Below are 12,361 nucleotides of genomic sequence, written 5' to 3' on the forward strand. Positions count from 1 at the left end.
ACAATAGCATAATGGTGCGGTGGCGGTGGTGCTGCGTGTTCAGGTCAAAAGGGCTGTGCGTGCGTGCATCAGCGCATGCGTCAATTACGCCCCGGGAAACCACGACCATGTCTCTTCATGTGCTGCTTCTCAGCGTCCTGTGTCCGAATCTTGAGGCAATGTCTTCTAGGCAATACCCAATCGATCTATCAACATATCACCGTAAACTAGTCACTCATCACTCGCGCTTATCACATCTGGGAAAAAGCGCCGATCCGAAACTGGTAGAATGATCGATCTCTCACCCTCACATATTTTCGTCCTATGTATGGCGGTTAGCACATGGTGCCAATCTGGAAGCTGGTGTGATCCAATTAATATCACCAATTCCCCCGATTGATAAGGTCAAAAAGCATTGTACCATACAAAAGTTCACAAAGCGGTAATGAGATCGTTCCCACGTTTTCAGAATAAGATCGACGTTCCCGGGACAGAAAGGTGGTCATGAAGTTGATGAATTTCTTGGAGTAACAGTCTGCATTGTACATCCATCATTATTGGTCCATCTACATCGGATTGTACCAAAATGATTTTCATAAATCAATTAATAAACACAATGTGAGGATTATTTATGTGATTTATTGTTGGACCATCGACACTACCATTCATTACTTAGAATCTCATGTAAATCAATTGACATGCTTTGGGGGTGACGGGGAGGCAATCACATGCTTTATTACTTTATTAACTAATATCTGTTAAATCATATGGAAAACTATAATAAAAAAATGATTATTCTAACACATGTTGTAAAATAATATTTATCATTATCTAGTTGCAACAGATTTCATTTTGCATCACACCTCCATGTTTGTTTGATATATATTTAATTGAACCATTTGTTTGTGAATTGGTATTTTTATCTCTTCCATTATACATAGAATATATGGTGACACATATCGTGCATAGTATTTATATAAATAATAACACAAATAATATATTAATAATGATAGGAATAGTAATTTAGAATTTATATTGGTCCACTTTAATATTTATTATAACTATATATTTAGATTCAGATTTAGGGGTTACTTTAACTTTTAATAATGCTATATTCGAATAATTTATATGCAAATTTAGGAGTTATTTGCATTATTTTTATAATAGCACAGGTGGATAATTTATATGAAGATTAGAGGGTTACTTTAGATTTTTTATAATGGCAGAGGTGGGTAATTTGTTAGGAAAGACAACAGATTCAATGGCTATTATAATTAGAGTTGTCGGATTGATGGTAGGATGTTTCTAATTTTTGTGAGAGTCTCTAGGATTTCTCTATTTTGTAGAGTGTCCACCAAGAATCCTAGGTGATTTTATGTGGAACCTTGAAAGGAACCTCCAATTAGTAATAGTAAGAATGTAAGATGCTATTTAATTGGATTTGTTCAATTGTACTAGAGAGATGATGTGAATTTTGATTGATTTTTTAACCATTGACAAGCATGAATATCCTTGCCTTGCATTAAATGGTGAAAAAAATTGGGATATCTGTTTCATTGATTTAGAGAATGGTGTCATGAATTTCAGTTTTGCTTCCTCAATTGCTCGCTTGAATGAATGTATCATGTTGCATGACGTTTCATATTTTAAACAAAATTTAGGATTTCATATTTGTTCATAACCTCCTTTATAATGAGTAGTTGTCATTATAGTGCTAAATGCACCACACATTATCATTCATCATTGCCTTTTAACACTAACTACCATTGATAATAGATAGCAACAACAACAACAAATTATTACTAATAAGTAAGGACATACCACGGATGAGAGGCCGCATTCGTAATCCTTTTTCTAAAAAAAAGTAAGGACAAACCAAGTGCATCTGAATGCACCATATCCATCGTGTTGTATCATAATGTCTCCACATCTTTGTGCACGAGATCAATTCCTTATTTTCCATTGATGTGTCAACGACATGTGTGAAGCCTTTTGCTTCATTTACTGTGCTAAATAAGGGATTGGGTAAAAAATACGGTAAGAAGAAGAATTATTTATTTAATAAGATATTAAATTCTTTTCCAGTGTTGTGCAGCTGATCTACAGCAAGGAAACAGCTATATAATTTTGAAGCAACAACACCAATTTTAACTGCTTCATGTTGTCGCAATGAGAGATGAGTGCAATGTACAGTTCACATGTTGTCGAGAAGCACTAGCAAATAAAATTTCTAATATAATTCAGATTAGAAAAAAATAATGAATACCCAGTTCTGTAACAAAACAACCCCAAGAGAAAAAATTATAGTTGACATGTGCTTCCTTAAACTTGAAGCTATTCTGCCCATTCCATTTGGCATTGGCCACTACAGTACAATTCAGTGTAAGCACGCTGCTGCAAGTAGGAGCGAGCATCGCACTAATTAAATTCCAGTTTGATATCAAGTATGACTAATGATGGCATGCTAATTTCCAGCTATTTAAGCATAATCCTCCCCTGGGCAGGGGACCAAACCAGAGGTAGCTACTACTAGAACTCACTAAGAACTCTAACTCCTGATTGGCCTGGTGAGAACATACTCAAAAAGGGCTTTGGGACAACCATAGAGCCCCTGAATCTAAGTCCTATATATCGTCATTGCCGCGGGGTTCCCCACTGCATTCTTTTCTGCAACCTACCCTTGCCGTCTCATTGCAATTGCTCCAGGTAGTTGGAGGTGAATCTAAGCTACAGATTCTTGGAACGGGACAACAATGGGGGTAAGTAAAACATCACTTGCATTGCAGGGAAACAAGAACTAGCTCATGACAGATTGTACGAAAAAGTTTACGGTTCTGTATTTTTTTTTTGTTGGCTGCAGATCATGAAATGGATGCAGAGCAGGCTCCATGGGAAGACAGAGAACAGAACCTTTGACGGCGCGGCCGCCGTCAGTTCATCTCGCGGTAACTCTCACTGCACTACGCTTGCAGCGTGTGTGATCACTGATCAGCACTGTCAGTCGTTGCTGTGCTAAATGTGCGTATGTTTCCTGCATAGGTGCTGGAGTCCACGAGAAGCCACAAATCAATTATGAATCAGAGAAGCATCTGAGCGCCGATCAATGGCCTCAGGCCGGCCTCCTCTCCATTGGCACGCTCGGCAACGGCGAGCATCCACCGCCGCAGGAGGAGGACCTGCCGGAGTTCACCGTGGAGGAGGTGAAGAAGCTCCAGGACGCCCTTGCGAGGCTCCTGCGACGGGCCAAGTCCAAGTCCAGCGCCCGCGGCTCCGGCGCCGGCGAGGACAGACCGCCGTTGGACAGGTTCCTCAACTGCCCGTCCTGCCTGGAGGTGGACAGGAGGGTTCAGACGCCGAAGCACGGAGACGGCGATGGCCAGACTGGCGACCTCTCACCGGACACGAAGATCATACTGACCAGGGCCAGGGACCTGCTCGACAACAGCAGTGCCAGCGGCAGCATCAAGCAGAAGTCATTCAAATTCCTGCTCGAGAAGATGTTTGTCTGCAATGGTGGCTTCTCCGCGCCGCCTCGGAGCTTGAAGGACCCAATAGAATCAAGAATGGAGAAGGTACGCGTGTGCTCAAACCAGCAGACATGGTGAAAGATTCATGCAAATATGTCCTCTGAACTTCGACTCTGTTATTGGCAGTTCTTCCGGACGATGCTTGGTAAGAAGATGAATGCTAGGTCGGACAATGGCACGGCATCGTCGAGGAAGAATTACTTCTTGGAGGACGGAACCAAGGGGAAGAGGCAAGGTGGTCGTCGTTGTGGCCGCGAAGAGGAGAGGGAAGGGAGCTGCAGGTGGGACAGAACAGACTCTGAATGTAAGTCTCTGGCTACTCACATTCCAAGTTACATGCAATATTCAGACACAGTTCTGTATCTGAAAACCCTTTCTTTTTCTTGTGCAGTCATTGTTTTGGAGATTTGAAGCGACATGAACCAGGACTATGGTGAAAGACATGTACACGTGAGACCAATGGCAATGGGGTGAAGAATATGAACAAGTCATCGGTGACAGTCGATCAGGGTCCTGGGAAAAAAGCACCCCCCCCCCCCTGCAAGCAAAGACCTTGAGCTGCTTGCATTCCTGCAATGGGGGAAATTATCAAATCTCAAAACTCTTTTTTTTTTGAGATAACAATCTCCTTTTTTTTTGTCCTAATGTGGATATGTAAATTCATTTTGCGCCGCATATAGTTGGGCTGGAAGGATTTTGAATCAGCTTTTATATGGTACATTGATGTTTCATGAGGCCTAGCTCATGGTACATAGATTTTGAGTACATGTAATGTGTTATGATCTGCAGTGTCAACATACAACATACCAGAACCTTATTTATCAATCAGTTCATGTATGTTGAGATTGAGCATCTACAGGTTGTATGAGTAGTTTGTCTTTAAAGGAAGTTTCACAGCCACTGCAGTTTTGCTATTGTTTTGTCAATGGATGGTATTAATAAAAAGGGATATGGATATTTTTATTTGTTTTAGGAGCGTCTGAATGCTGAAAACGTCACTCTTGTTATGGCCGCATCGGTATCGGTACTTGAGCACTTCTATTACCAAAAGAGGAAAGCCAGGCTGCTTTGGCTGTTTGGCAATTGGATCGGTAGCAGAGGCCCGGCACTTCCGGTTTCAGGTTAACAAAAAGGAGGGCAAACAAGTGCGTCCCAAGCAACGCGCCAACGCCTGTAAACCTTGTGGAATCGCCATAGTTTAATCTCTGCAGCATCGTGGCCAAATCTGAGCCAATCATGGTTCATATCATAACCTAAAAATTATAGTCAACGAAAGGAGCTCAGTGCTAGGTATAAACTCTAGCGAAGTTCCAAAAATTAACATCCAAACTAGCATCTTTCTGTGGCAATCTGTGGCAAATGCAGTCAGTTTTACAGCAAACAAGTTCAAAGCCAAAACAGATATAATGGTGATTGCTACGATGAGCGCTGGAGGCAGGGATGCAACTTTAACAAGGTGCTCCATTCAACTTTGGCTCCATGATGATCCAGTTTTCTGGAGAAAAAAAAATCAGCAGATCAGTATTCCGGCAGAAGCCAAAGGTTAGATAATAGAAATATAAACTTTCCTTGTCCTAACACTACATCAGGGTCAAGGAATGAAAGTTAACCTAATAAACTCGACATATCTAATTATATAATGTATTAATGTTAATGTGATGTGAAATAAGTGATAAAGAAACCAGGGCACAGGCTCCAGAACCCAGCAGTGCACAACTATAGACTCTACTGCTAGGAACTAATTAAACCATTGAGGCCTGAGGGTTTGCAAGATTGGTGATTCAACTGGACTACTCTAGGGTTTTATTTCAAGGAATGCATACAGAATCCACTCCCACATACACCAGATCAATGGATCCAGAATAGTCCAGTGGGGTACATTATTTATTCCAAGTAAAAATGTTCATGATGTACACACAGCATACCTGAATACTTATGAGGGGAAAAAAAGCAAAACAAAATTATAACAAGGAGACCCCAATTCAACAGCCAGATAACAGCAGTACCAATCAGCTTTCTCCAAAGGTTGGCTATCAGCATGTCTCTTGGGCACTTTGGCCAAACTAGAGGTGCTACTAAAAGGCAGCTTTTATGTGGCTTCAGCTCCCAAGTCCCACAATCTTACCTCTGGCTTTGCTGTTTGAATCAGCTTCAGCTTATGAACTTCTTAAAGATTAGGAAATACTGTGGGATGTTCTGTCGCACTGTTACTGAAAGCTTTAGACCGATTCAAAGCAGAAGACCCCTAATAAGCTTCAAGCCAATGACAATGACAAGGGGCTCCTGGACCTAATGAACTGAAGCTAACTTACAAAGCTTATCTCTGTCAAATATGTTCTCAGTTAAGTGGAGAGTTCAGAGTGGAAAAGGGCTCAAGTCCTTGTAAAATTCACAGATGAGTCCAAACTGAACCTAAAGCTAGTCCAAATATACTCTTAAACTACTGGTTGTGAGTTTAGTCAGTCGAAACATGCTCTTAAACTACTGGTTCAAGACAACTTACAGATTTTGTTGAACGCCACAATGTCGCAGCTCTGAATGTACTCATTGGCTGGCTCAGTGCAGAGATGATCCTCAATCAGCATGTCGACAGAAACAAGGTCATCCACAATGGTCATCATAATTTGCATCTTCTTGATGCCATATCCAACTGGAACAAGTTTTGCTGCAAAGGATGCCATCTCAAGTTCAGAAAAAAAAACAAACAAACTGAACTTTAACAGGTCACAGTAAGTTGTTAGACCTGCTTTGATATATAGTAAAATACTATGAAAGAGCAGAGTCACATACATGCACCCCAGAGTAGACCTTCCATCTTCACGCTCCTAACAGCTTCCTCAAGTTTTTGCATGTCAGTTTCATCGTCCCATGGCTTCACATCTAGAAGAACTGATGACTTCCCAGCTAAAGTAAGATACATCAAGTTAGCAATGGATTTTCTCAGATCATATATAACCTAACTTCATTATTTTGGTTGAGGGCTAAATGAGCATATATGCAACTGAATGCAATAAAAATCACTACAAGATATGATGGTGCAAATTTGGCTAAAGACTTGTTGCATTTTGCATAAAAATACTAATTAGAGATTTCAATGCCAAGGCCCATGCCTTTTTTTTTCTACTATTCAATACCACTGTCTAAGTAAGTCAAATACTGGGCAGGAAACCAGATAAATCAGAGACAGACATACACTCTTTCTTCTTGCCAGAAGCTTTAACAGCTGCTACACGTGCTTCAGCTGCTGCACGCTCCTCTTCAGTCTCCTCACCAAATAGGTCAACATCATCATCATCATCTTCATCAGCTGTCGATGGCTGAAATCACAACTGCTTCAAAAAAAGGAGATAGAAATACAAATTTTCACAGTGCAAACTTGTTACATAGAAGATTTGGTGCCAGAAAGATGGTAAATCAAATTGCCCATTGTTGGTATCTAAAAATTGCCTGTCTGAGTACAACTTCTGGTGTTGAGCCTGATACTGAACAGTTAACCACCAAAACAAAAGCTATATAGCAGTTTTGTAACCTTTTGGTCAGCAACTCGAGGAGTTGAAGCCATAGAACAAGCAGATGACTCAACCTTAACACCTTCACCTTCTGCAGTGACTCCACTGCACATCAAATCAGAGTATTTTTAGGCTCATGAAAAATGCAACGAAACTGTAGATATCAGCGGTAGCTCAAGTACTCACCTGGACCTAAGGAGAGCACTGATATGATCGTACCACCTTGTAACATTGACATAGCTCGATGAGGGAGCCGATGACAATGCAGTGAAGACGGCCATGTCATCCTTTGAAGCTTGGTATCTAAAGTGGAAAACAATTTAAGGCCCGGTATGTGTTCATCAATGATCATGAACACACTTTATGCAATGCAGTTACATACCCGGTTATGTAACTGCGAGTGAGGAGGTAATCGTTAAGCTTTTGAAGGCCTGCCTCGGAGTTGACATTTGACGAAACGACCGCCATCTTGAGTCTAAAATCAACTGAGTGACCTGTAGGCATACGAAGGAGAATAAGCAAGAATCTCTAACAAGAAAGACATGCGAGGTACTGCTGTACCAAAGAGGATAACAAGTAAGCATCTCACAGCAGGCACAACAATAAAGGGATAAGTACATTGTACACAAATAATCAAATCACAATCAAGTAGCAAGCGGACTACAGTGCTATCAATAGGATCAACAGGCGTTAAACGAGAGTGCAATTTCAGCAGCTAGCCCAGCGGATGGTGTTATTGCCTGCAAGGCTGATGGTGATAGGGTAGAATGGAAGCAGCAGCAAGCAGGATATAAACGATCACGTACTTCTTCAGTGAAGGTGTGATCTAGTTTTCCGCATGACGGAATCTGCTGGCCTTATCGGTTGTCCAACTAGGCTACCTAATCCCGGGTTGAGATTGAAGAAAGGCCCAGGCGCAGGACTTACCAGCAAGCAAGGGAAGACGTCGGCCGGCCGGAGAGGAGACGGGAGGCGGGGAGGAGAAGACGGAACTGATGCACTTCCGGCGGCGGCGGACGCTTTATGTGAGGTTTGGGGGTTCGGCGATCAGCGATCCTCCCTCCCTCCCGCTGCCGCCGATTGCAGTGATGGGCTGACCTTGGGCTGATGGGCCGAGCGCTTCTTTATTTCGGGGAGAATGGGCCCCTTGTCGATACTGGAACTGAAACTGTTCAGTCTCGACGATGAAGAAGCCGAAAGTGCAGTGACGATGAAGAGTTTGAGATGGAGCTGGAACTTCCAGGTAGAGATCTCGTGATGCTTACGTCTTGAAATCGGTCACGTAACCACTTCGGAATCCAGCAGCGAGCGATGATTCTCGTCAAGCTTTAAAAAAAAGGGAACAAATTGATAAGAACACTGAATAATACTAGTTTATACAAGGGATCAGGCCAGTAGAACTCCCAGCTGTCTGTCCACTGAAAATGCATCCTGCTTGATCATAGTTTAGCTCGACCTCTCAGGAGTTCAGTTATTTTTCTGGTCACATGGAGAACAGGCGAGCTAACATCTGAAATCATGAATTGATGTGGCCATCACATAGTACAGATCTTATGCTTCCTTAAAAAAAAAACTTTAAAAAGGCATCAGGCTTTGTCAAGATTTTCTTAGAACTTCCATGTGGAGCACTACAGTCTAGCTTGAAATCCCTACAACGCCTTTGCAGTTCTTGCTCTGCTCAGGGTTCAGATTGAACCACTTGCTTTTGGGAGGGCAAGCCTGCCCCAGACTACCTGCTGCACCCCAGCAGATTTGCATTTGCCCCGTACGCATTGGTCAGCTGGCAGGCTAGTGGAGCGAGATCAAATGGCCGCATATGCTCGACGTAATTCGCTGCTTTACACAAAGGCGGCAATTCAGGATAAGATGGACTCACTCGCAACAATTATAACTAAGCGATCAGGCAACGCCACTACCACCTATCCATCGCCCATTCTTACACTGTCGTCCATCTGCCTCAAGGGGGCAAAAGAAGGTTATCGCCTCGGCATAAACACAAGCATATGCTCCTGCCTGGCTGTCTTTTGTTGACTACTACTGACCACAACACCTCTCTCTCTCTCTCTCTCTCTCTCTCTCTCTCTCTCTCTCTCTCTCTCTCTCTCTCTCTCTCTCTCTCTCTCTCGATTTGGTGAAGCTAATAATGAGATTGCTAATGTGCTAAGATTCTGATTACTAGTTGCATTACAGTTTACATGGCAGATGGCGACCTGTGTGACCATCTAGATAGATACAAAGCTCTGCAAGATATTACAAGTTGAACTAGGCTTTCAGAGACAGACAAGTTCCTCTCATCCTCTGCCCTTTTTCTTGTCCTATCCCAAACCTTAAAACGGTCACACGAAAATATCGACATAGAAATCCCTGAAAGAAAGTTCACTTTCATCGATCTAGGGAAAATTAGTCGCATGCACGCTTCTCACTTCAAATGCTAAAGCATGCAAAAACAAGACGCGCGCGAGATGTTCAGAGCTTCAGATTCTGAAATGACCCATTTCAGCTCCATCCTGCTTTTCTGGGACTCTGCAAGCGATCTGAGGAAGCTGTTGTTGCCAGCGCAATTTCATCTGTTTACACCACCACCCAGTCCTTTTGCATACGAGTTCTTCTCGAATGGTAGTATATGGTCGTATTGTGCACCGTAAAAAATCTTGTCCTTTTCTGCGCATCCAAACTCGCATGCTTTTCCTGCATGCCCCTTCTCCGCAGTGGGATCTGCTGACCATAGCTAGGGACCCTCCAGTTTCGGCATTTCCGGGAGGAATATCCAGTCCAGTGTTCATTATTAGAGCCAGCAACATGCCCATCCGGCCATCTGTCTGTCTGTCCACGTCGGTCGCCCTACCTTTGTGAAAGAATATGCTTGTCATCTTCCAAACTTGAAAGCGAGAAAAGGAAGAAAGGAAAAACAGAGAGAGACGCTGGCTGATATCTGCATGTGAAAAAAGTCCTGAAAGCTGAGGAACGCGTGACGACTGGCATCGACCTCGGAACAGATGCTGCCTTGTTCTTCTTCAAGCTCAAGCAGCCCCATGATCGACCAAGGTATATTCGCCCGGTCGAGAGGATCATCTCATCGATCTGACGTGCTGCCTGCGCCTACGACCTAGGGCGAATTCCATTCGCCCGCTTTTGGAGTTGTCATCAGGCATTAGTTACAGAGACTCGATCAAGGATTTAAATGGTGATGGGTTGACTTATCGGAAATAGTGTAAACCACTAGAACAGCACAGTTCAGAGGCTTTTTTTTTTGGTTTGGTTTGGTGTTTCGTCGTCGGCGTTGCTTGCCGTCGACTGGATGAATTCTCGACCTGGCTCTTTTGACTCGTCAGGAGCACAAGTTGAACATTGTCTTGTCTCCCGGAAAGTTGAACGTGCAAACCCGCATAACAATTTATCTAGAGCAGAGCAGTCAGAACCTTCATGACCGTTCATTCATTCAACAGTTGAGATGACTTGTCATTAGGTAACTGCTAATTGAGGAAAACATCAAGAATATGACAGAGGATCTGAGCATCTTTGATCCGCAGCATGGTGTTGGATTTGCCGGTAAAAAGATCACTGCAAGAACAATGCTGATTGATCCTGCCTGTTACATTATTTAACCCTATTCCCTATAGTCCTACTAGTAGTCAGTAAAAGTAAGACAAGAGCACACACATCCAAAGAAAAAGAAAAAGGAGTGATATTACAGGTTGATAATTACACATCTCATCTTTTCAGCATTTGTATAACCCTGCAGCGAGCGCATTTCGTGACAAAAAAATAAAATAAAAACAGTAGCCTCTAATTAATTTAATTATAGCACGATTATATTAATTGGTGCGTTCTTGCGTATGCTCAGTTGTCGTGCAAGACAATGAAGACATCGATGAGATCACTGCGTGGGGATGAGGGGCGACGCCGGCGGCTGGACGGACTGGACGAGCCAGTCGGACTCCGGCAGCGGCGCCATGGGCGGCAGCGAGAAGTGGCCGACGGTGGAGCTGCCGCTGCGGACCTCCTGCATGGTGAGCAGCGCGGCGACGGTGTTGCGGAAGATGCTCTGCTCGGCGGCGGCGAGCGCCTGGCGCTCCTCGAGGTCCCTGCTGGCGTCGGAGACGGCGGAGGCCGGGAAGACGGCCTCCATCATGGCCTCGCAGTCCCTGACGAGCTCGGAGATGAGGTCGGTGGTGAAGAAGGGCTGCTGCAGGACGCCGGCGATGACGGGGAGCCGGAGCACGCCGCCGGTGCGCTTGTCGAACTTCTTGAGGATCTTGGCGAGGCCCGTGTAGTTGATGCTGCTGTAGTTGAGCAGCAGCACCATCTCGCCGTGGAAGTCGACCACCTCGCGCTGGATGCGCGCGATCTCGGCGTCCGCCGCCGGCGAGGGCTTGGCCTCGGCCGCCCGCTGGATCCTCTCCTGCAGCTCCTGCACAAATGAGCAGAGGAGCACCTTGTAGTCAGCCATGTCATGTCATGTGGACAGAAAGAAGAACATTGATCGATTAGCGCGCAATCCGCAGGAAGGAGCACCCACCCTCTGCCTGATGACGAACTCCTCCTCCTGCTCGAGGAAGAAGGCGTTGAACTTGTCGACCTCGGCGTTGAGGAGCGTGAGGAAGTCGGCCTCGGCGGCGGGGGAGGGCGCCGGGGAGGAGACAGCGTTGACGCGGCGCTTGAGCTCCTTGTAGTTGAGGAAGTGGCTCCGCCACTCCGGCAGGCTCTCCTCGATCTGCTTCTTGAGCCGCTTGCCGAACTTCATCTTCTTGCAAGATTATGATTTATTTGATATATCTGTCTATCTCTGTAGCCAAGAGAATAACTAACTCGATCGCTAGCTAGGTAGATCACCTAAATAACTGCTGGAACGAGAATGAGGAGGGCGAAGCAGTGGCGACGCTGAGCTTAATATAGGGATGGAGGCGAGGAGGTCAGAGGTTGGTGTTGGTTGGTTGGAGTTGGAGCAGCAGTAGCTAAGTAGTCAGAGCGAGGCAGCACCGGCAGGGGGGAGGAAGAAGACGAGGGAAGCGAATATGTGGGAGCATATCCGATGCGTGCAACCAAGGGGAGCATCACGGTTTTGGGATGGGGAGAATGGGAGGTGGGCAGGGATGCTGGGGACACTGACCGGCCGGTCCGGGATTCGCCCCCCTTTTTAGCCAATCAAAATAAAGAGCAAAGTCCAAAACATGTACTAGAACTTTGTAAGATGGAGGCGTACGTGCCCCGGGTGATCATTTCTCTGTGCAAATCTTTGTGCTCACGCGTGATGATGGAGGTGCGCTTTCGGTGTTTACTACTCCTGTTTCATTAAAAAAAAAAGAATAATTCATGGATGAACAAAAACAAAACCCAACTCTTAGT

At 44.5% G+C, this 12,361-nt stretch overlaps 3 protein-coding genes across 3 annotated transcripts; 1 reads left to right on the forward strand and 2 right to left on the reverse strand.

Moving 5' to 3' along the window:
• The first annotated feature begins 2,732 nt into the window (after positions 1 to 2,732).
• On the forward strand, positions 2,733 to 4,290 carry LOC120689194 (protein NEGATIVE GRAVITROPIC RESPONSE OF ROOTS-like). The gene is made up of 5 exons (XM_039971513.1): positions 2,733 to 2,738; positions 2,840 to 2,924; positions 3,019 to 3,551; positions 3,633 to 3,810; positions 3,898 to 4,290. Exons 1-5 carry the CDS (start codon positions 2,733 to 2,735, stop codon positions 3,915 to 3,917), a joined length of 822 nt encoding a protein of 273 aa, XP_039827447.1. The 3' UTR covers positions 3,918 to 4,290.
• A 442-nt stretch (positions 4,291 to 4,732) lies between these two features.
• On the reverse strand, positions 4,733 to 8,901 carry LOC120691385 (elongation factor 1-delta 2). The gene is made up of 8 exons (XM_039974439.1): positions 7,943 to 8,901; positions 7,398 to 7,509; positions 7,202 to 7,318; positions 7,036 to 7,120; positions 6,700 to 6,823; positions 6,297 to 6,410; positions 6,010 to 6,171; positions 4,733 to 5,001 (listed from the first exon to the last, which is right to left on the reverse strand). Coding segments are annotated over exons 2-8 (690 nt in total). The 5' UTR covers positions 7,484 to 7,509; positions 7,943 to 8,901; the 3' UTR covers positions 4,733 to 4,999.
• Positions 8,902 to 10,513: 1,612 nt separating this feature from the next.
• Positions 10,514 to 12,061, reverse strand: LOC120691384 (SPX domain-containing protein 5-like). The gene is made up of 2 exons (XM_039974438.1): positions 11,535 to 12,061; positions 10,514 to 11,426 (listed from the first exon to the last, which is right to left on the reverse strand). The coding sequence occupies exons 1-2, from the start codon at positions 11,757 to 11,759 to the stop codon at positions 10,893 to 10,895; spliced, it is 759 nt and encodes a 252-aa protein (XP_039830372.1). The 5' UTR covers positions 11,760 to 12,061; the 3' UTR covers positions 10,514 to 10,892.
• Between the last annotated feature and the right edge of the window lie 300 nt (positions 12,062 to 12,361).

The sequence above is a fragment of the Panicum virgatum genome, chromosome 9N (genome assembly GCF_016808335.1).
Source record: "Panicum virgatum strain AP13 chromosome 9N, P.virgatum_v5, whole genome shotgun sequence".
Taxonomy (NCBI): domain Eukaryota; kingdom Viridiplantae; phylum Streptophyta; class Magnoliopsida; order Poales; family Poaceae; genus Panicum; species Panicum virgatum.

Coding starts and splice junctions, on each gene's coding strand:
- LOC120689194 (XM_039971513.1), top strand. Junction 2,925..3,018: donor CGCCGTCAGTTCATCTCGCG/GTAACTCTCACT, acceptor TTTCCTGCATAG/GTGCTGGAGTCCACGAGAAG. Junction 3,811..3,897: donor GGACAGAACAGACTCTGAAT/GTAAGTCTCTGG, acceptor TTTCTTGTGCAG/TCATTGTTTTGGAGATTTGA.
- LOC120691385 (XM_039974439.1), bottom strand. CDS start 7,483: ATGGCGGTCGTTTCGTCAAATGTCAACTCCGAGGCAGGCCTTCAAAAG. Junction 7,121..7,201: donor AGTGCTCTCCTTAGGTCCAG/GTGAGTACTTGA, acceptor TTTGATGTGCAG/TGGAGTCACTGCAGAAGGTG. Junction 6,411..6,699: donor TTCTGGCAAGAAGAAAGAGT/GTATGTCTGTCT, acceptor ATCTTACTTTAG/CTGGGAAGTCATCAGTTCTT.
- LOC120691384 (XM_039974438.1), bottom strand. CDS start 11,759: ATGAAGTTCGGCAAGCGGCTCAAGAAGCAGATCGAGGAGAGCCTGCCG. Junction 11,427..11,534: donor AGTTCGTCATCAGGCAGAGG/GTGGGTGCTCCT, acceptor TCATTTGTGCAG/GAGCTGCAGGAGAGGATCCA.